This window comes from Diadema setosum, chromosome 1 (genome assembly GCF_964275005.1).
Source record: "Diadema setosum chromosome 1, eeDiaSeto1, whole genome shotgun sequence".
Taxonomy (NCBI): Eukaryota; Metazoa; Echinodermata; class Echinoidea; order Diadematoida; family Diadematidae; genus Diadema; species Diadema setosum.
The window spans coordinates 16,304,947-16,331,468 of NC_092685.1; the positions used below are offsets into that span (position 1 = coordinate 16,304,947).

Sequence of the window (26,522 nt, forward strand, 5' to 3'; positions counted from 1 at the left end):
TGAAATCAGAAGGTAACGGTCCTGTCTGCACGTTTCCATGAAGAATGATATATCCCATTGCTCAATTCCGTAACACACACAACTCCATTTCCTGAATTGTACAATCACCCAAACTATTGCTCTCATCGCTGACCAAAGACACGCCTGTCACAAACATGTCATTCATGTGGTAAGGATCCATTGGAAAACAGTAAGCTTCATATGTTTATTTTGTTGTTGTTTTTTTCCACGACGTTTGGGAGGCAAGTGTTTTTCACCCATCCCTGCTCTTCTCACAAGGTATGACCTTTGTGCATAGTACTTGTGGTATCAGTATTCTCCATTAATGGTACCCTCGTGTGAAGGTGTGACCGCACTAGCAATGCCGCCCTCTGCCAACGCGAATGAATGGCTGCCTGATATCCCAACAACATCAGAAAGAGAAGGAAACAAAAAAGTAGATGAGAGCGAAGTGTGATGGTGAGATGAGTTTAGTTCACAGTCATGGGATGGGACACGCACCCCACATTTTACATCAAGTTGATATAAAAGTTTTAAAAAAACAAACAGAAGGACCAAAAATGCAAAAATCGTGCAAGAGTACCTTTTTTTAACATTTCTCGTAGCGAGAAGATGGTCAAATGGTCCATTTCTGATGAAGCACACACACATTCATGAATCAGAGAAACATTGAATCCATCATTCTCCCATATTCCTCTGAAGTCTTGTGAGATAAAAGCTGTAGCTGTTTTGGGCTTTTTAGTTGTTTTTTGTTTTTTCCTTATTTTGTCATTAGTGCATGGTGCATGCCTGTGCATGCCTTTCAATCCACTATTCACAGCAGTGTGGTAGTTGGCTACAGGTCAACACTAATCCAAGCTTGCAAGGTGGTGAATGGCTGGCCGTCACCGTGGCGATCATCAGCAACAGCTACTGAAACAGATACTTTTTTTTTCTCTCGTGTTGAAAATAAGTGATTGTTTGTCGGTAGTTTTCTCGCCAGGATGACTGATATTTCCTGTCTCATTAGTTGAATTCATGTAAATCCACAATGCTCATGCACTCATAATGCTGGTGATGAGAGACAAGCTTCCAGAGAGGCAAAGTAAGAGGAGCATGAGTGAAGAAGGGGGGCCCATGAGTGGATCCGGCACAGACAGACTTGGTAATTAAACAATGTGAAGGTTGGTAAGATGCTGCATGAGCTTGTTAGGGTGCTGTATAAAAAAAGAGTAATAAAACAACACACACAAGCAGATAAAAACAGAGAATGACATGTGGGGAGTGGGGGGGGGGAAGGCAGTTGTAGAGGAGCAAGTGAGAGACAATTAAAAAAAGATTAATAGCGTGGTTCTTTGAAGCTATGGTAGTACTCCTACAATCAAAGCTTGAAGCTGAATTGAAATTCAAGTGGATTTGCGTGAAACTCTAAAATGATCAGTTTTGTATTATTTTTGTTTTTTAAGGGGGAGGGGAGGGACTGGATGTTGAACAGCAGTGCACATATTCAAGAATCAGTGTTGAAAGCATATGGTAATTGAATATTGCAAATTTTAACAGGAATGTAATCACTTTTTACTGAAATTCATGTGTGTGCATGAGAATCTACTACTGAAATCTAAACTACATCAAGTGCTTTTCAAGTTAAGCATTTTTCTGCGGTAAATCAGTTTGTAAATATTTGTAACCTAGATAGCTCAAAGTGCAGGTATTTAGTCATGAAATGTACAACAAATGACTCAATTCAAAGTACATGTACATGAAAAGAAAAAATAAAAAGGTATCATTTCACATCAATGTTTGTTGAACACAACACAAATGTAAGTTGCAAATGACTTTGAAGTAGGGTGCTACACAAACTTCTGTTGTTAAAACAGACTATACTGTCATTTTTTTTTTCAGAAATATGAATCCAGACATTAAACTTGTATCTAGAAGTAATTCGTACACATGCAACAAATAACATATATATATATATATATATATATATATATATATTTTTTTTTTTTCTTTTAATGCACTAGTTACGGCATGTAATATCTGCTGGAAAATTATAAATAGTTTCATTTTCTCTGTGGCATTATGTAGCACCCTATTTGAAAACTGGTTCTGCACCAATTTGCCATTGTTCACTGATTAACAGTATGAATATATTGCATGACAAAACCTCAAAGTCAGGCAAAGCTGCAATGTGTTTTGGATTCATTCAATTCCATTTTGTTGCAAAAAGTATGTGTAAAGCAGGATATTAGCATCATAATATCTCTATCTACAATGAAGAAATACAACAAATTTTTACATTGCTGAAATAAAAGTGCACATTGGTGGGGTTGAGGATGCAGGACAATTAACAAGTCATTGGAAACAGCATGATATATAATAACACATAACAAATAACATATATATATATATGTATATATATTTTTTTGTTGTTGAATGAAGCATACAAAGATGTAAAATGGCTACATACTGGTACACATTTTCAGACAAGTTCATACACAAGACTAATATCTGTGCACATGCAGAAATGAACAAGGATCAGTTGCTCATATATATCTCTATATATACTTACCCCCATACATACAATGCAAGACATGGATCTTATAATCGAAAAGGTGGTTTGTTGGCACCCTGTGCCCAAATAGCACAATGCTATAAATGGAGGTAACTGTGTTGCAGATATGAGTTCTTGAATGGCTCCCAGTGGTGTTTTTTTTTTAATTAACTCATGATAATGTGAATTCATTGTTCATTCACACCAAAGGTGATGTCAATATCAGTCCCTAGGATGTTTTAGATTAAGAGGATTTCCACAGGGTATGCAAATTTATATTTCCCCTCTAATGATAATGTCTGTGCACACCTGTTCTATAGTTGAGAATATAGGCACCAAAAAGGGAATATGATTAGAGGCCATTTTGCTCTGGTGTCATCTACTGTAAAAGTGGAAATTTTTGCAGTGTTGAAAATTTCACACATTTCGTGTAACCAGAAACTAGCGCGAAAATAAAAGCATGCAAATATTTTTGCTTGCCATAATATGTTTTAGTAGTGGATGTCTTGATTCTGTTGAATTAAAAACATGCGAAACTTGTTTTAACCAGCTGAGCGCAAAAAATTCTTGCCGAAAATATCCACTTTTACAGTATTCAGTGTAAAAGCGCAGCCGATACTGCCAATGATCAAACTTTCTCTTTACCAGACAATCAGGTTGGTGGGATTTTCACGCGATCGGACATTAAAGCCAAAACATAGTTCTCAAAAAGGGCACAAAATTCATCTTCCACCATTCAGAATTTGATGCCAATACATCAAAAGGGTTTACCAAAAGACTTGTTTGGCAGCAGCAATATGCCAGGATATCGAGTGACTTTTGAGTATTTTGAGATCAAAGGTATAAAATAATTTTGACTGAATGCATACAGCTTTTATTCTGGAAGCACCCTTTCCATCTGGTAGTATGTAGGTAGAACGTTACTTGATGATCGATCATGTCCTAGCGATCATGATTTTCCAACAATGTGCAAGCGATTCACTCTAGTGCGGAAGATCGTTGGATGCTGCTGTGACCTAATTTGTCGATATTGATAATAGATAATGAAATTATGTAGCAACCACAATTGTAACAATTGCAATGGTAGCCTTTTCAGGACAGGACATGATCACCTCATTTTGTCTGGATGTGCACTTGCTACAATGTAGTGGTTTCATGAAAGCTTGATAAATTTCGTATCTTCCTTTTATTTATTTAATGTCCAACTTTGCTAATACATCTACCTTTTTGTTTGTTTATTTTAAATTTTCTAACTCCAACTGTAACATGGTTGGGCATTGCATTGGAAGGGAGACCCAACACACTTGGCAAATCCACAGTGATGAGTCAACTGTTGATATTTTCAACAGGTGTGAATATTCATGTAATGTTCCTACAGTGCGGAAGTATTTATAGATATAAGTTGGCTCATTTCACATATTACACGTATACCAGCCAGTATAGGGCCTACTGTTTGTGGTATAAACTATGGAAGTTAAAACAAGGTAATTTGGGCAAGTAATAAATTCTCCCCCCCCAAAAAAAAAAAAAAAAAATTAAAAAAAAAAATAAAATAAATAAATAAATAAATAAATAAATAAATAAAAAATCTGGTATATGCTTATAACTCACAAAATATTGCAGCTGTTGCCTGCCCGTCTTGCATGTACATGTATCACTCTCACATGAGGTACTCGTGTAATTGGAGTGCAGTATTTTGGCTTTCTATTAAATTCCCATTCTTAAATTCAGCAAACCAAAACCCCTCCAAATATTCAGCACCTGCAGTTTCTCAATGTATCACTATCAAGCTAAATTGAAAACGAAGATGTTAAACTCAAGATTTTTTGTTTACCATTATTTGTTGGGAATACCAAGGAATTTTCCAGCAGAGAATATATGTAAACACAACTGAAAATGACCATCTGTTTTATGGACTGTGAAAGCAGTGAAACTATTTTTTCACACAGATGGAATATGTTTCATAGATGTTCATCATATAGTAAAAGTCAGAAAACTTCAGACACATGTAATACCTTGTACCATGTACTGATATTGATTATGCCTTCAAAAGGTCAAACAATTGCAGTAAAATGTACTTTTGTCATCCTAGTTTGGAAATTGTCCACACATTAAAAATTGAAACTTTGCTGCGTATGAAGGTAGTAAAACACAGGGACTTACTAGTTTTTGAAATGATGAATGGGTACATTATTTTACTTACCTTTTGTGCCTAATTAGGAATCTTTTTTTTTTCACATACTGTAACAAAAAATGAAGATGATATGTACCTTATGGTCAAACCTAGGCTAAGAGTAATCAATTCAAAGTTTGATTTAACTACTATAAAAATTTGATTTTCCCAGGAAATTTAGTTCGCACACGAGTGTTTACCATACTAATGAAGCTTTAAAATGTAGAGATTTACCAGGTTGCATAAAATGAACAAAACAAGCACACTGCTAAGCACCCTTTTTGTCAAGAGGAATAGTATATACTTCATCAAAGTTCAGAGAACCTGAAGATTAAAGAGAGCTGACATTAATGAAAACAGGATGTTGACCTTTACGATAAAGTGCACTCGTTGCTTTACCAGAAATCCAGAAAGGACATCCTGGTCTGACAAATGTTAATGAGGGAATCTCATTTTTATCTGGCATTTGAATGATAGGCCGTACTAATTATGTTCAGTGCGACACTTGTGTGGACGTCAGACCTTCATGCAGAGAAATTCGAACATGTTTGTTGTTGTTGATTACTGTAAATCACTATGAGGAGGAATTCCCCCCTTGATAATACTACTTATACATTATGTACCTGAGCATTTTTATTTCTTTAGCATTCGGCATTATAATCCAGTCAATTAAACGCATGAAAGATGACACATTCTAATGGCAGTGCAAGAACCATTTACGAATAGTGAAACAAATACTGAAGAGCTCCCTTGGTGCTCAAGGTAGTGGCATTATTTGCTTGCAAGTGACACAAGTCAACTTGTACACCCTGACATTGCTGTTGTGCTATATATAAGAGGAATAAAAGTTGTAAATGTTTTAATGTTTTACAAAACACTGATATAAATAAGTCACATATGCAAAGAAGATTATTGGATGTCATAACTGGGAGGGGTCTTATATTTGCTAAATTATTGATGAAAAAGGATAATTTCTAGTTTCCATGCAAAACCAAAAGACAATGACATATCATCACTTTGACTAACTTGCATGAACTACTTGCCAAAAAAATTCTATGTCATATCTTCCCCCCCCCCCCAATTTAATGACATTTTGAGTGGACTATTTCTTTGATTGTGGTCTTTTCATTCAAGTCAACTTGAATGTGAAGAGAAGTTTCCGTCTGAGCACTAATATTATTTTCTGCAATTGAAGAGGCGACATTCACAGGGAAATAGGGACTCGCATATGCAAGCACACTTGCTATGTAGATGCTGTATTGTGGATATATAACACTGAATGCCTTTAGTGTAGTAGTTGTTGTACACATAGACAAACCTACCAGCAACAGATTGGATGATATGAAAAAACAGCATTCACTCTCGCTTTATCTTTCTACAGGCAGGGAGGTGTGCAGCTGCCTCTGCATGAAACTTGTTAGATATTTAGGGTGACTTTGTGTACATGTATGCTTATTTGTGCATATGCAAGAGTTAATCTTAGTTACTGACATTACTTTCATTTTGATTAGGAAGTGAAAGCAAAGCTGATGTAAGTGTGCTTTGTCAGAAAACTGCAATAGAAATCTCAGGATTAGTAGTTTGAGGAGCCATTGTGACAAATATATGATAAATGAAGTTTTAGACATTTGAGAACTAAGAAACTGTTGTGTTCTGAATGAAAATTATAACTGGTAGTACTTTTATAGAAAATTATATCAGTGAAGATAACAATCTGTGGTAGTAGCTATGAGATTGGAATTATCTCATACCATATTTAAAAAGGAAAGAAAAAGAATTGTTTTTAAAGATTATCTCTTGAGATATGAATCCAGCTGGACTGACTTGCCCTCAAAATAAGTGACATTTCATTCCAAACATGCTTAATATAACCCTTCATTGTTAAGTTTTGATGCATCACTTGAACCCAACTGATCTAATCATTTTTTTTTTAATTGTATTTCTTGTGAACAAAACTTGCACAGTGACATTGTGAGGAATTTGATTATGTGAGTAGGCCACGATATATTTGCAATACATAAGACTCGATGCAAACTTAGATTATGAACAAAATTTTGTCAAAGCTCTCTGTGAGTGATAAGTGTTTTATGGTTGTAATGACAAAGATGGCAAATTTTTACAGAGCTCATGAGAGATTGTAAACAGATAATTGGTCATATTTCTGAATATATGAGAAAAAGGAAAGAGTGGAAGAATGTAGACATATCAATTTAGATACAAAATTTGATTTAGCCTGTGCAGGTGATACCTAATGGGCAAAGGTACTTTTGTGTTTTTGTTTTACTTTCTAAACTCATGTATGTTACAATTAGTTATGCTTGGGTTTTCTGCTAAGATGATGTGGGCAAACTAATATTTTGTATGTCAAAACATTTTTTCTCACATCTGAAGTTTTTTTTTTTTTTAATAATCAAATGTAACAAATGTAGAGGAAATCAAGTAATTGACTTGAAGTTAGAGTTGTGGGAAAAAGAATGGTATCATTACTTGGGGGAGGGGGTTGACATAATTTCTTTATTCTTGCACTTTAGGTTTTGTTAAGTACTGAGCATCACAAGTGATAAAGGGATATGATGAAGTTGCATCTTTACATTAAAAAAGCACAGTAAGGTCTAAAAGAATTCATTTTTAGCAAGAGATAAACAAGCAAATTAATCAATATTCCCTCATGCAGACATTTTTACATCACACCTCTACTACATGCTCTGATAAAAACAACAAAACATGCACAAATACACACACACACAATGTGCATTTCTAAATCCAGTAAATCCTATCCATAACTGTTGTGCAGTATGAGGAACTCTATTAACGAGATACAAAAGTTAAACTGCAACATGCCACCTTAAACATGTTGCCGAGTTCATACACTGTAACAAAACAAAACAAAAAGTGCTACTGCCACACATGATACCAATACAAGGATGGCAAGCAGTTCATAGTCTTATTAAAATAAAAGAAGAGTTCTACATTCTATGACAAAGTAAATACTATACATTATCAAGCTTGTGATTTCATAACTTGTCCTGCCATTGAATTTTCTGCAGCATTGAACTGTTCCATTCCTTTAAAGTGTGTAAAAACCTGAAGTCTTGGTAAATTAATCTTTAAAAAAAAAAAAAAAAACTTCATATATGGAATTTACATTCAGGGAGAATATATTTGAGCAATGCAAACAACACAAGCATTAACTTTTTGAAAACTATAAACAGTCAGGCAACAATTGTTCTACATTATGATGGAATATAACAATATGGAATTTAAATCATTTCACAGGAAATTAAATGTGTTGCCACCTACTAAGCCAAGCAGGACATTGATTAAAGGGGCTGATTCGCAGCATATCTGCATAGAGAGAGGTTCTCTAGGGGCCGCTGATAGCATGAAACCAGATTTAACTATGATATTTACAGAAAAAAAAAATCCTTTGGATGTTGTTCTGTTGCAAGAAGAATAATCAAATCTCATTCATTTAATGCACAACTCACCCATGTACGTTACTAAACCCTAACAGTTTGAGTGGAAATATTTGAGATTTGGAAAGTTGATCACCATCACTCATCTAATTGTGACTAACAATGTAAATCACATCAGGTACGACAAAAAAAAAAAAAAAAAAAAAAAAGGTCCTTTCACATGCTGCAAGACTGCTTATTGTCAAAATGCATTTCTATAACCACCTCTGATGCAGGAGTGTATGGAATAATGGCAGGTCACTTTAAAATGGGTGTGAGAGATCATGTGTGATACAGCATGGTTCAAGAGCATACTATATGTGACATTTTCTAATTGTTAATGGTTTATGATGATCAACAATGGCACAATGTACAGTTAGTGGCTGCAGCACCAGTTGGCATGGTAAAGGTTTGGGGGGGGGGGGGAGTGGTTGTAGGATTGAACTAAGGTTACAGAGCTGCTTGACATGACAGGGTTTAACAATTACAAGACATATCCACCAACTTGAACAAAGTCACATTACAGTCATATATCACACACTGTCAAACAAAAATGGATATACCATATGTACACATTAGAAAGCTGTGGGCCTCTTGTAGATTATCAGTCAATCACTTTCCCACGAATATCGAACAGAAAATTTAGCTCCTTTCATGTGGATATTATTGTAACAGCTCACACTTTTACCATACATCTACTTCTGAGTGACAAGGGAAAGAAACAAAAGTATGCGATCAAAACGTACCTGAAAAAAAAACCCAACAACAACTAGCAAATTGACATGGCATCCTATTTAAATACAGAAAATTTGGTGAGATATACTGGCTATTTTTCTAAACAGCATCAGTTTGCACACTTTTATTCATAAACACTTTTGTATGACACATTTAATTTTGGTGCATACTGGTGTTTTCATCTTGCAACCTATGCCAATAGAACAAAATCATTTGGCTGCAAGAGACCCACACTTTCTACACGGAATGATTAACATGTAACAACAAAGATCACTGCTACAATGGACATTGCCCCTAACAACAAGACTTCTTTTTCACATTAAGAAGGAAATATTGAAAAATAATGACATTTGGACAGAAGCATGGAGCATAATAATGAAACAAAATTTGAATTGTGGCCACTCTTACATTCCCTCGATGCTTATTTTATTGATACTAAATACTGGCCATCGTAGAATTTTTGTTTGATATACAAACAGTTTAAGATATCTGCAAGTGAAATTTTAGAGCATTTAACTCTGTAATTTTAGTGTATCAAGTATTCATTTAGAATTGATGCTGCTTTTCACAGTTCAAGACATTTCAATTAACCAAATCATTTACCTATGTCAGAATGATGAGCATTATTTCATATTTTAATCTAACAATACATTAGCTTTAATATCATGTGGCTGATGAAGAAATATGTACATATTTGTCATACATTATGAAAACTTAAAAGATAACAAAGTGGGATTTATTGAAATAAATAGATTTCAGTTTGACAATAAAATTCCAAAAGAACGAAGGTAAACCACACATAGGTATTCATTGTGGGGGTTTTTTTCGGTTCATTATAATCACCAGTATTTGTTGCCCAAGGAAACCTTACACTTCATAGAGAATGTGTAATATTGGATGTAGAAGAGCCCCTTTACATGAGAAAGGTACAAATATGTTATAATAATTATGTTAATTATTATTCTTTTAAGTTTATGGCTTCTTTCTAAGACAGAAATGTCATCCGTTCATTTGTTTGCATTGGTTACAAAATATTAGTACAGCACTATGCTTGGGTAAAAACTACCGTAAAAATGGAAACTTTCACACAACTACTTTTTGTGTTGGACCACTATAAGAGAACTTTATTTGTTTATGAAATCACAGATGAGAGAATTACTGTGCTTGTTCTGATTTCTACAAAGTATACTTCCCTATTGTTGCTTTCGGAAAACTTTGCCAAAATGTCCACACAGCTAATCATTCCACATTTACAATATGTACTTCTATGGTGCAGGTTAACGATTCAGTGATCAGTGACATAACTTATTATACTAAAATTGTGAAGGTGCTAAAACATGCTCCACATTTCTGCCAAAGTTAAACTAGCAAGCACAAAATACAGCTGGCTGCCTGTGAATAACACACATTCTATCAAGACATATGCAGTACTTGATGGTATGTTTGTTTGGTTTTTATTTAGTTTTGGTGTTTGGTAGGAGTTTAGTACCATGATTAGTGTCGGCTGGTGAGAAGCGTCAGCGATCGGCATCATTTGTCCAACACCTCGGCCTTGGTGGCCAGGCTGGGCAATTTTGGGATCAGTGACTTCGTCTGAAGTGAATAAATAAAAAAATCACAAAGAAAAAAAAAATATGAAAGAATACACACATGTAAGTGAAAGCTTGAAATGGAAAAGGGGATATTGTGAAGGATGAATGAGAATGATAGTAAAATGCTTTTTTAGAAAAAATGAACAAATTTACTTCAAGCTTGTCAATGTCAATTCAGAATGAATCGTTATAGGACGATTTGAATTCATTAGTCATACGATTTCTCCCTTTAGAGAAAGAAGAACTACATGTAAGTGAATACAACTGTGCTTACTTATATCATTACTGTGCATATTTTTGTAACTATTATAGAAAGCTTTCACAAAGAAAGAATGTGCATCATACTTGACTAGTACTCAGCATATCAATACAATTATGCTAATTAGAGAATGAAAAGACATATTTTCAAATGGCTTTGAGACAGAATTTGGAAAAATGAGTGTAAAGAGGCAACTTTTGTGGTAGCTGTTCTGCTAAGGTGTACAAAGCCTACACTTACACAACAAAGAAAATTTCACTAGAGCTGCAATATTGTAATCGTTGATCATTCCAAACTTGGTTAGTAGGATATGCTGTTAAAATGGCAAAGTATTCACTTTTGAATCTGTGCATTAACATTTGCAAAGGTTTTTGCAGTGAGTCTCTAAGCTCTAAATAAGAATTATGAAAAATATTTATACACTTGTTATTCATACATATGTACAACTTAATATCAAACTTATTATTGCTACCTATTCCCTTAAATGCATGCAGATGAGATATATAGGCATTGCAGATTTCCCCAAACATATCTTTCTCCAGATGAAATGTACATAAACAGGAAGTAAAAATATGACAAAAATTTGAGCCAATCCAAGTGATGATGCTATGAGTAAGGTTACATCAAAAGAAGATACTTCTAACATGATTATCTCTTTCTAAATCTGTGAGAAATGACAGATCTTGGAACCAGTTCTACAGCAAAGAAAGTGACTCAAACAATACAAATGCTTTCATTGAATTAAGGGGGAAAAATGTCACAGAAATGAAATGCTAACTATCCAGGGTTGACATGCTAGAGCACCGTCATTGAAAGTGTCCGGTAGCATTGTTAAAGTTTTCTGTCTGCCTTCTGTTGTGCTTTAATGAGACCTCGGGCATCAAACAATTACTACTGCAAACACTACAAAGCATGCAAATTTTCTAATTAAACAAAGTAGTTTCGACAGAGGCATTTTTATCTCTCTACATTTTGTATGTGATTTTGAGTTACTACCTCAAAAAAAGTTGATTCTCACATAAATTACATACATGTTATTCTATGTCCAGTGATCAATGAGGTGTGTCTGCGACCCTCTATCAATTCTTACTGACAAGAATTTGGTGGGCTACTATATTGTGTGATGAGATTCATTATGCATAACAAAACTCAGGATATGATCACATGTAAATGACGAAAAATAATAAACAAAAAAAAAATGGATAAGAAAGGAAATGAAATATGAGCATGATATTGTGGTATTAATGGCATTTCCATGATATACTACATTTCACATGCAATTTCTATTACCCAATGCATATTTTCATGTCTTCACACACAACCTCTCCATATACACATTCATACTCACACACACACACTTGCATTATAGAAATAGACTCAAACTTGGCAAGTTAAATTCTGTCAACCAAAGCCTCATTTGAGTCAAACCCCATCTCTCATCACATATCACTTACTACATAACTGGGTTGTTCTACATTATATTTGCTTTGCGTAAAGTAGGTATTTTCTGCAAGACAATACAATATTTAGGCGCAACAGGTGAACAAGCTAGAGCATAAATATCATATGCATTTATACGTCAAAAGAAAAGAGAGACACAAATGATAGTGGGACATAATGCTGCACTGTCATAGCAATTCTGAGCTACTCCAAGCAAAGTTTTTCTCCAAACAATAAACTATGGATAGGTTGCAATCTTTATCCACACTGCATACCTTTCAGGAAAAAAAAAAAGAACAAAAACTGTGCCCATGATTATGGCTTATCGGCTTATCATGAGATTGCGCTTAGAAACCCGAAAGGATTCAAGTAATGATATTGATATATTCATCATCTTTGAAAATAATGCTGATCTATAAGACGGGAGTATCTGGTTTCTCATCAAGTCTGAAGACACATTTCATTCAAATTCGTTTTTATTTTGGAAAATGGGAGTAAGTGCAGAAAAATGATATTTCAGTTGAACGTTTGCAATCCTGACAGATAAACTGTGGAAAAGTTCGACACTTGGTCAGACTGCCACAAGGAATTTGGAAAGCCTTTATATGTGTGGCATCTCAGAATTGCTATATGCAGAAGGAGAGCATAATTATTTTAGAGATGATGACACATAAGAGTACTACAGCCATGTTGCTGGTGGAAGCAATGTGATGATGTTCTCGACAGATGGGCGTGTGTGTGTTGGGGGGAGGGGGATTGACGAAGGATTGTGGAGGGTTAAAGACAGGACAACACAAAGGAATCAACAGGTGCATATAAGGCTGATGATGATAGGGTTTCATGGAGATGAAGAGGTATGACACTTGTAAAGAGACGGTGCCAACTTTTTTCAGCATGCAGTTCTTGGCAGTTATAGAGTTGTTCTTTATACCCTTCATACTGATATTGCTCAAGGAAGCCAGATTTGTTTCCTTCTATTTTGCTCCCCCCCCCCCCCCTTTTGCCAAGGCACTGGAACTGGGCATGATTTTAACTGCGAAGAAGACCTGAATAGATATCTAAAGAAAAAAAAAGGTGAAAATACTCAGGGGATGATGCTCCATTTGCAGTGTAATTTACAATTAAACAGGCAACAAAGTAGTGCCACTGTCGAGAAGATACAATTGCTCTAATTTTCAGAGTCATTTGCTAGAATGAAGATCAATTATGTGCTAGACATTGTTAAACATTGTAGTATTTTGGGTCACATTTTCACAAAAGCTTTTATCACTTCTGTGGCTCTTCTTGGTAATGTTTCTCCCCAGAGAGAGATCTCAAAACATACATCATAGAATGCCTCATGTTACTTTGCTCCACAAGGGTATGACACACAAAATGCTACATACAGACCTATTACCACTACATCAGTGAATCCTGTAAAATTTTGAACAATTTCTATTGATAGAGTGTTAGAATGGGACCATCCCATTCTGCTGCAACGTGTAGTATTGGTTTTCAGTACTGCATCAATGACATTGAACATTTTTTGTTCCCTGCTGTGGTGCATGGGGTATTATGAGGTGTGGAACATAGACTAAGAGTTATAGTTCAGTTGAATTGCATTATTATGGGAGGAGTTGTCAGCTCTGTTCCACATTTAGCCAACAATTGGATCTTTCTGGATGGAATGCTATCAAAACTATAACAGGAATTATAAAGGATGCAAAAAATGAAAGAAAAAAAAACACAGATGAGTGAATTACAGAAGTGCATGGCATTTCTTACCTACTGGGAGATGAAGAAATATGGGTGGGAATGGTCTTATGAAATTATTTGCTTTGAGTGAGATGAATCACAAAAAAAAAAAGAAGACAGATGAGAAGCCAAAGAAATGTGGACATGAGATGAAGACAATGAACTATAAAGTGAGATACAAATGACAAGAGTTAAGAGTGTACCAGCTGGGCAAGAATGGAGATATGATAGATAAAGTGAAGCTAAAGTGTTGTAAAAGGGACTTCCTCTAAAAAGTTCATTTACCTTCTCCCAGTTGCTGAGGCACTGTGCCGGAAACAACACGGCAAAGACGGCAAGAAATGTTGGGACAAGTGGTGGTGGTGATGGTGGTGGCGGTAGTGAGAGGTATATGGTTGAAGTGGTATATGTTGCAGATAAAGTGTTACAAAGAGAGGTCAGAGGTCAGAGTGGGGAGAACATGTTCGACAGAGAAAGAAATGTTGATTGTTGGCAGTGAGGAGTTGTGAGAAAATTATCGAGGTGTGTTGTAAAAACATGTATTAGCAACAAGGGAAGGGGTTGAGCAATTCCCCAATGTAACAGGACAGCCATGCAGGAGCAGTTGGTCAAGGCATATTTTGGACACAGAGTGAGAAAACAAGACAATTTGTTTGTATATCACAAGTTTGTTTTTGTGGTGGTATTTTTAAAATATCAATAATATGAAACGATCAATTAAATTTTAGAAAGACATTTAAATCTCATAAAATTATAAAGATGGAAAATACAAATACATATTTATTGTCAGAGATTAGCCCATCCCCAATGAGACCAGAGCATCCCAAATTCAGTTGCGAATGTTTTTCATGATTGCAGTTTTCAGGAAAATATGTGATGTGCATGCAGAAAACGTGAATGCTTGTCAAGGTGAAAGAAATTGCCGAGTGACAGGATTTAGAGGGTATTCAAAACAAAAGAAAACAATAACACGGTAGCAACAAATTGGAGATCGAATAGGGGATGGGTGGATAGATGAATTAGAGCAAGAATGTGATGATTTTACCATGGTGACCAAGAACAAAGCAGAGAAATAAAAGGGTGGTTTTAAAAAAAAGGTAAAACATCAGTGTAGAAAAGTTAGATATGTCAGGAGACATCCGATTGAAAACAAGACAAGGAAAATTATGGATGGGGAAGCATAGGACAAGATCAATGCAAATATTAAGTAAAATGCAATGAAATGAGATAAAATAACTGATGAAATAGTTAGGAGAGTGTATTAGAGAGGTACCAAAGACAGATCAGAAAGCAAAGAAAATATGAATAGGTGTTATTCATGTTTGCAACAGAGGGCAAAATAACAGAATGGAAAAGAAAAGGAGGTTGAAGGGAAAGGGTTTTGGAATGGATTGTATGCAATGTTGATGCATAAACAATATAAAATTATAAGAGAAATTTTCAGAACAGGAAAGTAATGGGTTAATGGCAAATCAAACAAAGATGTCAATCAAAGAAATGACAAAATGAAAAAAAAAATGTATAGTTTTTTGTAAAAAAAAAATGATAGACACAGAATACAGTATATCATTGTTATGGGTGTTTTTCAGAAAATTGAAAACTTAAGCAACAAAAGGATTGATCAGTACAGTCATGGCCATTTTACGATGATTATGTGTGTGGAATTGTGTTGTGTGTGTTTGTGTGTTTTGCAGATTGGAAGGTATAGGTGAGAAAGTCATGGCGGCGATTAAAGAGGTAAGGAGAACAAGCAAAAAGTGACATAGGTGAAAACACATCAAGAGATAGAAAGAGCTCTATTCATATTTTGTTAATTAAATACACATATCTAACCAGCAGTAGACCATGGAAGGCAGTGTTTAAAATAGACTGGAGAAAACTCTCTTTCACTCATCTACAATTGTTTTCTGATCAAAAAGGAGAAAATATACCTGACTGGACGATCCCTGGAAATGTTGGAATAAATATAGACATGTAACAGAAGAAAGAAGGAAAGTGTAACTTTTCTGTTATTTCGTAGAGTACATCATCATGCATAATAGTGCACTGTGGAATTCAGAAGTTGGATACTGAAAAAAAAAAAATTTTCTTTCTTTCTGTCTCAAAGGAGGAATTTGCAGCATTTCTTTTTTTTTTTCTTTTTTTTTCAACCTAAAAGTTTTAAGAAGGAGCATCTTACTTACACACTTTAGCAACAGTGACATGGACGACGTGAAGTAATCAGAAAGCTATATCTACTGTGTCTATGGAAAAACACAATGCGCACTCAACAAAATCGCAAACTGAAAGCTCACCTCTTCTATCAAAACCAAACGAATGCCAGTGAACGTCTGAAGAAATCATAAATAACCCTCCACACCCTCATCAGAGAAATTTCTGATTCATTTTACATGCTCCATACCAAATAAAACCCAAGTTATTTCACAAAGCTAGCTCTCTAAACCAAATTATTCCCATGGAAATGAGAAATGTTGGGACCCACATCTAATTGTGTTACTTTCCAACAGCTCAGAAATGGCTGGTAAATATTATTGACTTCTATAGATGTGACCATGATGCAAAGGAGAAGACTGTGCAAAAAGATAGGTGATTAAACAATATGATTATGACGCAGGAACATTTGCTGCAAAACTGAGGTGGCTCAATGTATTTTGATTTGCTGTAGACAGCTGTTAGCATCGTGAATCAGAGGCATGGCTCTACCATGATCACAGGACTGAAACGGGAGCTATGTCATGCATAATCCAATTTCCTGCAATTTGCAGTATTCTTGCTGAATTGAACCATTTGTATGGACTGTATTGCTCTTAAAGGGAAATTCCACATCATGTTGAATTTAATGTAAACACAAAGAGTGAAGTAAGAGAAAACAAAACTGTGAAAGTGTCAACAAAGTCGAATCAAACTTGAGAATGTAGCGGAAATTCAAAATTTCAGTTTCACAAGACAAAGAAATCAATCACAGTCGTATAGGGCATAACGGGTGAAGTGCACTGTCAGTGGCTTACAACATCCTGCACTAGTTTGGACATTATAATGTATCATTAAAAAAAAAAAATCTTTCACAAATTATGCAATTACAACTCCTTCCCTTTGAGAAAAACCCACAAAATCATAATTGCTCAATTACTACAACTGAATTAATCTGAAGAATGTGATTTTCCTAAATCTTCTCAAGTTCATTTAAAGAAACTGGGAATTAAGAGAAGATGTGGATGTAGACCAACAAGATACCGAAAAGGGTTATGACAGCATGGCCTTATCTTACTTTGCATGTTTTGTGACTGTGACTAATATCAGTGTCTTATGGTAACATGTGAAATTTTATAACACCACAATTTTCTCATTGTTTGTCTAATATTAGATCAAAACTCATTTGATTTTACTCTGATTTTCAGAGTTAACTTCATACACGGAGTGGAGATACCCAGCATTAAAGGTTTAATTGTTTTCAAGTGTTTGCATATATATTCATTTTGCTAACCTTGAAACCTACCAAGCACAGTGTTTGTAACAAAATATCTAGAAATATATTTGAAATTGAATAAGATATTTTAAACACTGCCCACATCATCTAGCTGGATGTTGCCTTCTTAAGTAATCAAAAATAAATGTGTTTTTCTTTTTTTCAAAGTTACATTTGTGAGAGAAAGATGTGTGAGGGGAGAAAAGCAGATGAGGTTTGAAGGATGTGAAACTCAGAAGAGGGAGATGAGAGTAGATAACCAAGAGATTACTTGGAGTACGTAAGAGTTCACAAAGAGAAAGTGAAATTGAAATGTTACGGGCAATAGTGAACAGTAAACAGGAAAGAAAAATCTATGAAAGATGCTATTGAGATGCAGCAAAGATATAATGACAGCCCATGAAATGACAAATACAAAAGTCATGAGCAAAGAAAGATGCCTATCGAAGGCTGAGAGAAAAATTGTCATCATCCGAAATTAGTGAATGATTTTGAGTGCAGAGTAAGAAACACAGCACACCGGTTATGTGTATTTTTTTTTTCCAACTTCAGATCACAAATACAGTGAATAAGATGGACAGAAGCTCAAACAGTGCAAACATACATTGAAGTATCAACAACCAAAACACGCATGTTAGTATAGATAAAACAACTGGGCAAGGCCACACAAACATGGACTGTGACAGGAAATAACTTCTTACAGATCTGAAAGAATTCCTACATATTTTTTTATACCTATCTTAATGCCATATACTTTATTCTGTGTACAAGTGTGTATGCAACAGAATAAGACACTTCTTTTTCTATGCTTATGCAGTAAGAAAAACCTTCATAACTGTTGAACATTTGTAATCAAACACAGAAGTAACCGTCACATGAGTATATGATTTTCATGGTTATGATCATGATAATGCCATTCTTTTCATCTTTTTATTTAAAAAAAAAAGTATATCAAGTACTTTGGGAATGTAAAAAATCCCCTTAATCCCTAAGCTCTAGCACCTGCTGAGCAAGCTAACATACTGTATCTCAGAATAACATTTCCCTTTTCCCTTCCTCAACAATGCTCTGTCAAAACGTATCAGGTTCTGCATGCCCTATTGTTCTGTTTTTAGTGCTGCTGGCCTTATGCAGTGCCTACCCATTTCACAGATAATCATGTGGGTATTTATAGACATTTTAGAGCTACACATATTTACCGCCTGAAGAGCATGCTTATAGTCAGACCAACTTTACATGGATTTAGAATAATTTCTGCAACTTCATGCAAATTATGGACAGATTATTCTTCTGTAGCAATGCATTTTTTGCACATCAGAAAGAAGAGAAGCCATGTGACCCATAGAATATATGACAAACAATGGTTAAGTTATCAAGTACAGCTTTTGTGGCAATATGACCCTATATATATTTCCAAGTCTTTAATCAAATAATGATTGTCTTTATAAAGACATAACAAACTTACTGTATGAAGGCATTGTTTAGATAAAAGCAATGTAAAACCCACAATTTTAGAATCAAATTAGTCACCCCATTCCTTTATTAAAACACTAACAAATCGCAGAAAACCCCACACAGAAGTGCAAACCTAAAAACTTTATGATACCAACTTTCAGACTTCATTTAGTCAAAAGTGTGTTTAGGTAGTGTAATCCAATTGTTCATTTGTGTACCAAAACATATGATACAAAAGTCTTTACATTTACTGCATAGCCTTTAAGAATGCATTCAGCACAGTCTTTACCAGTACTGATAGTCAGATGCAAACACTATATGGGTGCTTTGAAGTAATGGAAATCAACAAGGATTCACAAGTAAATCATTGTTGAAATTACTGACACCTTGGGTATACTTGGCTGTGTCTTGAGCTATGAAGCTGTCTCAAGCATACTTTCTTGCCTTAAATGCGTCTCGGCAATTTGTTGGCCAAGCACTCTATGCCACATTCTGGGGCTCGGACGAACTCTCACCTTTTTCTTTGGGTTTAGCAGCTCCTTGTACTGTTCCGACCTGAGAAAGCGGGGGTAACTATCGCTGCGCATTAGCGTGTATATATGATCCTGGGCGGCGTCGAAGGTGTACCGGTTTGGGTTCTTCATATTCTTGCGTGTGATATCCAGGATCTTGGAGTCGACGTTGATGGGACTGTGTGAGCTGTCTGACAGGAATTCACTGTCAACCAGATAGAATAGAGAGCATGATAAGAAATGCATATCCTCCATGTGGCTAAAGAAGGGGAAGAATGCTGCCGGATACTATGCGAGCATCCGAGCAAAGTCAATTACTCATATTAACCCTCAGATAGCCATTTAATGCAAGATGTATTTTTAGTATTTATATTGAAAATACTTTGACCGATATTCTAATGCATCATAACTTCAACACTCGATTACATGCAATGATCATAGTTTCTAACTGCTGTTGTTGAAAATCATTTGCACTCTATGTGCATGAAACTGGGTGTTCAAATCATATACATCTATAATGCTCAATATAAATCAATGATATTTTAATTTTAAACTCTGAACTTCAAACTATATTATTAGAATTTTCAGCAACAAGTGAAGGGATGCCTTCAAAAGTGTGACCAAGTTTCATTGTAATGCACACTGCATCCATGTGTAGGCACTACACCAGACAGTGTATTGATGGTGGCTCCCCCATGTCCCCCTGGTCTTAACACCCTGATACCTGTATATTTGCTGCACTTTTGCTGGTACTTGGCTGAATGCCATCTTTTTGAGGTCTTGACAAGCAATCCAAAACCTGCAGATGGAAGAGAAAAATGAAAAAGGTCACACATAACTTCATGTATCAAAGAGTCGGTTTAATATTTATCATACACAATGATTTGAAACAACATAATACTAATTAAGTATTCCCTATGATATTACAAGGTGGCCATAATACATTATACTAATATCATTCAAGGAAGTACAACAAGGTTAGTCAACAGACTCCAAAAGCAGCATGATAAAAGGCAATGTAAGAGCCCCGTCCTTCACAGAGAACTTGGGTTGCTACATCGAACAAATATGGTGAGTCATCATGTTACCAGTATAAATAAAGTTTGAGATTGCAAAAAGATGAAAAGTGCTCATAAAGCTGAATTTGGCAATAGAACCTTTACAGTTTTATGATTTTTAATTCTGATTTTTAATGTATTCCTTGCAATAAAATATGCCAATAATATATTGATTTAAAGCTTTAGAATCTGGCCAATTCACATCTGAAAACAAAAAATTGAAATGATAATAATAAATGAATATATATGTATACATATATATCTATATATTCCCAACTTTTTCCAAAAGGTAACATATGGAGTACATCACTGCAATTTATGGTAGTGTGCCTAGTGTTTTCAATTTCTGTAGTTAGTCGTAACATTAACACTGTTGTTCTTTATATGTCTGATTCACAAACCTGAGGTTTTCTTCGCTGAATTCCTTGGCCAGGAATTTTGAGAGCTGCTCCCTTCCTAAGGGATCTTTGAGCAAGTCATCAAAGGAGAAGCCCCATTTCTTGACCCTGTACACCGGTACATCCTTCAGACTCCTGCTCACCAATGGACATCACATGAAAGAAGGGAGCATATATTGATGAAATGAAAAAATGTGACTAAAGCTTTGAAACAGATGATGATGGAGATAGTAAGAAATGCTTCACACAGATTCATTTTAAGTTTCCATTAATACTATAGCATATCATTCAATGACCTCTGTCGCAACTGCAGCATACAATATGGAGCCGACTGTACTACTACAGAAATCGTTTGCATTCCTGCCAATATAACTATGTCAGGTGAGAATGAGAAGGGCTTTAAGGTGCCACTACACCCATGGTGTTTGAGGCAATTTAACGCCCTTCTCATTCTCAACCAACGACTACAGGTTACTGAAACTGCAACGTCATGATTCTACATGCAGAATCAACATCAACTGCCTCTTCACCTCTGCACATTTACATTAACCTGCAATCGAACAGTCATAAATCAGGAGACAAGAACCAGTCTATGGCCAATGGATGAGAAGATCATAATCAATTAGGGTAATTATTGTCACCGATGACAGCCATAAAAAATCCTGCAAACAAACCTCTCCATTTTGTAGAGAGTTTAGAAGCAGCAGAGACCAAAATGGCAGCTAGTCTAGTTTTCCTTCATTGTAAGGTATCAAATGCACGTAAGGAGCCCTGGCCGCTAGCAAAGCATACCTCAGCCGCCTGTTGTCTCATAGGCATGACAAAAACAAAAGCACCCACAATTTACGGCTGAGTACAGGTGACTCTCATTATAACAAAGTCCCTGGGACTGGCAGTTTCTTTTGTTATATCAACATTTTGCTATGGCAGAAAAGTAAAGTATACAAAGATGTACACATGATAATTTTGGGACCTGAATTTCAACCTATTTTTAATGAGAATTTTGTCATAAACGTATTCGTTATAACAATAGTACGCTGTAAATGAAACTGCCACTGTTCCCCAGCTGACAATGTGTGATGTTGTGAGGTGGTAAAATGCCATCAGCATTGCTAATTTTAGGTAACACCTGACTTCCCTTTTACTCATCACCTACTAACCCGACAAGTCTGGAACATACTCAAGCCACAACAACCAATGGGCAGGAGCAGTGCAGCTGTTCCGGCCGTGCACTTGTCCAATCTCTACAATTTAGCAGCCCCATCAAAGAGCTAATTTGGCAGGAAACTGCTTGTGTCTGTGCCATACGTTGCACGCTGATTAAATCACAATGCAGTTTTCCCTCGATGTTGAGGGAGGTAAACACAATAGCACCGACGTGCATTCTTGTGCTAATTTGGTAACAAATCAAACTACCGATTGTAATGATGATGATGATTATGTCAAGCCCCATGATGCTAATCAATTTGACTGTTCAGTGCACTAGATTATTCAAGCCTGTCCTTTAACTCATTTTGCATTCTTACTACAGTACACTCCCACTGTAACAAACACAGTAATCAAGAAATTCTCATTACAATGAAATCAACATTTATTCATGTATTTATTCATTTATTTATCAAAACATATTTATTCAAGGTGGCTTGATCGGCATGAGCTTTTTCATCAAAGTCCTCAGATAAAACATACAAATACAAGCAAAAAATTCAATCATAACAAAAATTGTCATCAGCATACAAATCCAGGTCAGCTACATTGATGAAAATGACAAATCAAACAGATATTTACTCATCAACAGAATGAAAATTATATTTTCAGATTCTTTTTTTTTTTTTTGCAACCCTGCATGTCAACAAGAAGACTGCAAAGAAAAATAAAGAAAAAAAATCTCAACCTAGCATCAGAATACATCTTCGCATGAATGCTGACGTACGTGTCACACTATTCTACGGCAGTACTAACTATACGCAATTTAGCACACATGGTCATGATCATTCAGGTCTCAAAATTATAATCTATACATCATTATACACTATACTGTTCAGTTTTAATAAAATTTCAATATAACGAAATAAACAAAGTCTGTCTTGAGAACTTCATTGTAGCAGGAACAGACTGTAGAAGCAGTATGAAATCATAATTAACCTGTCAACCTGAACTTTCAAGAGGTCTGATGAATATTTCCAGGGCCACACTACATCCAATCCAATGCAATAGTTGGTTCAGTTTTGCCCAATTGAATCAAATTTGGGAAGTGATATATCCATGTGCAGCCATGTTATGTTTTTTTTTTTCCTTATTAAAATATGATCCTTTCTTGATACTACCTCCTTAAAATCATGTTTTGGGATTTGCAGCTCAATCTTCCAGTCCTCAGTTTAAAGGACAAGTCCACCTTCATATACATAAGGATTGAGAGAATGCAGCAATATCAGTGGAAAACATGAGTGAAAGTTCGCTCCTGACATATGCTACTAGGGTAATATTATTCCCCCTGCCTTCTGAAAGAGGGAAGTCAAGTGCTCTATTATTATGCAAGAAAAGTGAAAATGTGTTGAATTTTCATTGTACTTTTCCTAATATTGTTCTATGCACATGACTTCACAAGCTCTAGCAGTCTTCTAATCCAGCAATGGCAGCATCAAAACTTCAAAAATTCATAACTTTGAACAGACTGTCCAATTTTCCTCAAACATTCACTGATGTGTTCTACTGATATTGCTGCATTCTCTCAATCCTTATGTATATGAGGATGGACTTGTCCTTTAATGTATCCAGTTCTGAATCCTACACACACACACACACACACACACACACATACACACACACAGAGTCTCCCTCCCTTGTAACTTGAGGGGAAACTTGAGATATTATGATATACTCACATGGTGGATGCAGCTTCCCAGAGAGCCGTGTCGTCCGATATCCACGGGTTGGGACCCAACTCTGCTGCCGAGATGAACAAGTCGTACTCTCGATACTGCTGGCAGTATGCTATTAATCTGCACACACAGAATGAAAACACGTTGTTGTTGACTTGTACAGAGACATATAGGAGAAGAGAAACGTGGCTTGTTGGTATGGCAACTAACTTTCCTCGTCGCACATGAATGGTTGAGACAGGTTTGTATTATTTAGAGAAAAGTTGACTTAACAGTGATTTGCTGTCTTTAGTGGGCTCATGGAAGCAACACCATATATATTCAATATAGTGGTTATACATGGAGGCAACTGCTCCATTTAATTTTCTCTTTCATTTCAATAGTTGTATTGTACAATGAACAGTGATGATATTGCTGCACATAGGCCGTGGCAATTTACTATGAAAGCAAACCTGAAGTTGCTGGTAGGAGCTTGTCCCCTCTCAGTTTCACTTTTGGTTTCCCACAGCTAGTCTGTGACAGGCGCAATTCTCTTGCTATATCCTCTGTGTTGCTATATCCTCTGTGGTTAAACATCCTTGATGTTAGATTATCAATGATCGCTGTTGCTCTTCTTTTGATTTGTTTAGTTATGTTTAAACATTCATGGCCAAAAAACAGAATGGACCAATGTAAATTTCCTGAACAGGCTGAGGGACTATAGTGTTAAGAGCAATTAAGGTAGATATGGTTATACTAAACTGATTGTCTTTCATCTAATGAATTGATGTGTGTGGTATTGACTGTTGGACAATTTGGTGCCTAATTATTGCTAACTAAAAAGCAACAGGTGACTGAACTGGAAATGAACTTCAGCTCTTGAAATTAACCCCATGTACACACACATCATGTGAGAGCATTGTGCAAGGAGAATTATTGGGGTTCTTTCTATTGCTGCATAAACTGAGAGTACATACTTAAAATGAAAGCTAGCTATCCACATCATATGTAGTGAATGCTAAGAATGATTTCTGGAGGAGTTACATACATGTATAGGGTATGGCAAACTCCCTTGTATGTAGTGCCTTGATGAAGTGGTCAGCTTCATTCACACATCATGTTTCATTGATTGCACCATCTGACCAAATTCTGGATAGCTTTCTCATGGATAAACTTAACTTGTGGAAGACAAGTCCGGAGTATACTCGGGACAGGTGTCTATGGGAAATGCGTGTTGTAGCAAAATCAGCCTGTCCTCAACGGGTTATATGACACAAAGGGAAACAAGATGCCAATTGCTGCAATTCGTACTACAACCCAAACAGTGAAGTAACGAGAGTGACCCCAGAATATCTTGAAAAGGGAGTGGTATATATATTATTACAATAATATCATACATCCTCCATTCCCTGTACACCATATTTCTTCAGGTTTTTGCAGTTGCAGATGGTAATGCAGTTCAGCTGAGGGTCACACAATGCAGTCATGTATGCTGCTGATGTGGTGATGATGTGGCAGGGAATTTTGATATTTATAATTCAACACTGTGTAGTCATAATTCAATAAGAGATGTTCTGTCACATGTTCAGGTTGACTTATGCTCAATATAATAAAACAGGGAAGGTAAAGTTTATAGGGACTGTACAGTACTGGTTGAGGTGAGGATTCAGCTTGTAACATTTTGCAAGATATTTAGAAACCACTCTATGAAATGTTAAAGAGCATATGATACAATTCTAAAGGGAATCAATAGTTTATTTGATGAAAATCGGTTTCGAAATGACTGAGATATCTAAAAACAAGGAAAAACAAAGAGATCCTAATAAAGTTGTGGCCTGTCAATTTCATAAGGATCACTTTTTGGGATATCTCAGCCATTTCAAGGCCAATTTAAAAAAAAAAAAAAAAAACCCATTAAATCCTTCTTGAAATTACATGCTCTTTCATAATTTCATAAGAGGTTTCTCATTATTTCACCAAAAAAATATAAACCTTCATATAAACCTGAATCTTCACCTCAACCAGTACTCTTTCAGAGTTTACATTTTCACAGAATAATGATTCTGGTCACAATCGCAGACTAGATGTGTTGATGTTGACATCAGCTCTCAAAATCCAAGTCATATGTCCACACAAATCTTGCCCATTTTTTTTTTTCTTATAAAGACATACAACATAGATTATAATTATTGAATCACGGCTGTACAGTTGCTGTACCACAGTAGCAAAGACTTGTGAAGGAGAGGGGTGGTCAAGTTGATTATGATACTGAGTGAAATCAATAATTTATTGATTTACTAAAACTATTTGTGGAAAAATTCATAAATTACATTCATTTCTGGTTAGTTTCCTTCTGTTTGCGTCTGTTACAAAATTATTTATTAACAATTAATACTTTCATTTTATCTAGAATTAAGTTTCTTTGTGTGACTGTAGCACTTTGCAAGAACAGTCCAAATCTTTAAAAAGGTGCAAATTTACCAAATGGTGCAACAATTGGATATTACAATGTCCGCTAATACAAACAAATTGAATATAATGCATTTAGCAAAATGATCAGTTTCTTTCACTCTCCCTCTTCCATTCTATTTAGAATTGAATTCCTTTGTGTGATTGCTGCCCCTCCCAAGAACAATCCAAATCTCCAAATAAGTACAAATTTACCAAATGATGGAACAATCGGATATCAGAATGTCTGATCCTTAATGAAGAAATTACTGACATTTAGCAAAATAATCACTTCCTTTCTCACACTCTCTCTTTCATTGTATTTGGAATTTAATTCTTTGCGTGACTGCAGCACTTTTCAAGAACAGTCCAATTCTTTAAAAAGGTGCAAATTCACCAAATG

The 26,522-nt window shown here is 35.6% G+C and overlaps 1 protein-coding gene across 3 annotated transcripts in view; it reads right to left on the reverse strand.

Annotated features, from left to right (window-relative positions):
* Window positions 1-439: 439 nt before the first annotated feature.
* Window positions 440-26,522, reverse strand: part of LOC140234378 (regulator of G-protein signaling 7-like) — an 86,296-nt gene continuing 60,213 nt past the window's right edge. For 2 of the 3 annotated variants that reach the window (XM_072314441.1, XM_072314435.1), the window contains 6 exons: window positions 23,696-23,812; window positions 20,814-20,945; window positions 20,079-20,153; window positions 19,358-19,559; window positions 10,386-10,489; window positions 440-1,196 (listed from right to left, as the gene is read on the reverse strand). In XM_072314441.1, coding sequence (XP_072170542.1) covers window positions 10,427-10,489; window positions 19,358-19,559; window positions 20,079-20,153; window positions 20,814-20,945; window positions 23,696-23,812 — 589 coding nt within the window. In that variant the 3' untranslated portion in view covers window positions 440-1,196; window positions 10,386-10,426. The remainder of the gene's footprint in view (window positions 1,197-10,385; window positions 10,490-19,357; window positions 19,560-20,078; window positions 20,154-20,813; window positions 20,946-23,695; window positions 23,813-26,522) is intronic. The other variant, XM_072314438.1, reaches the window with a different exon arrangement.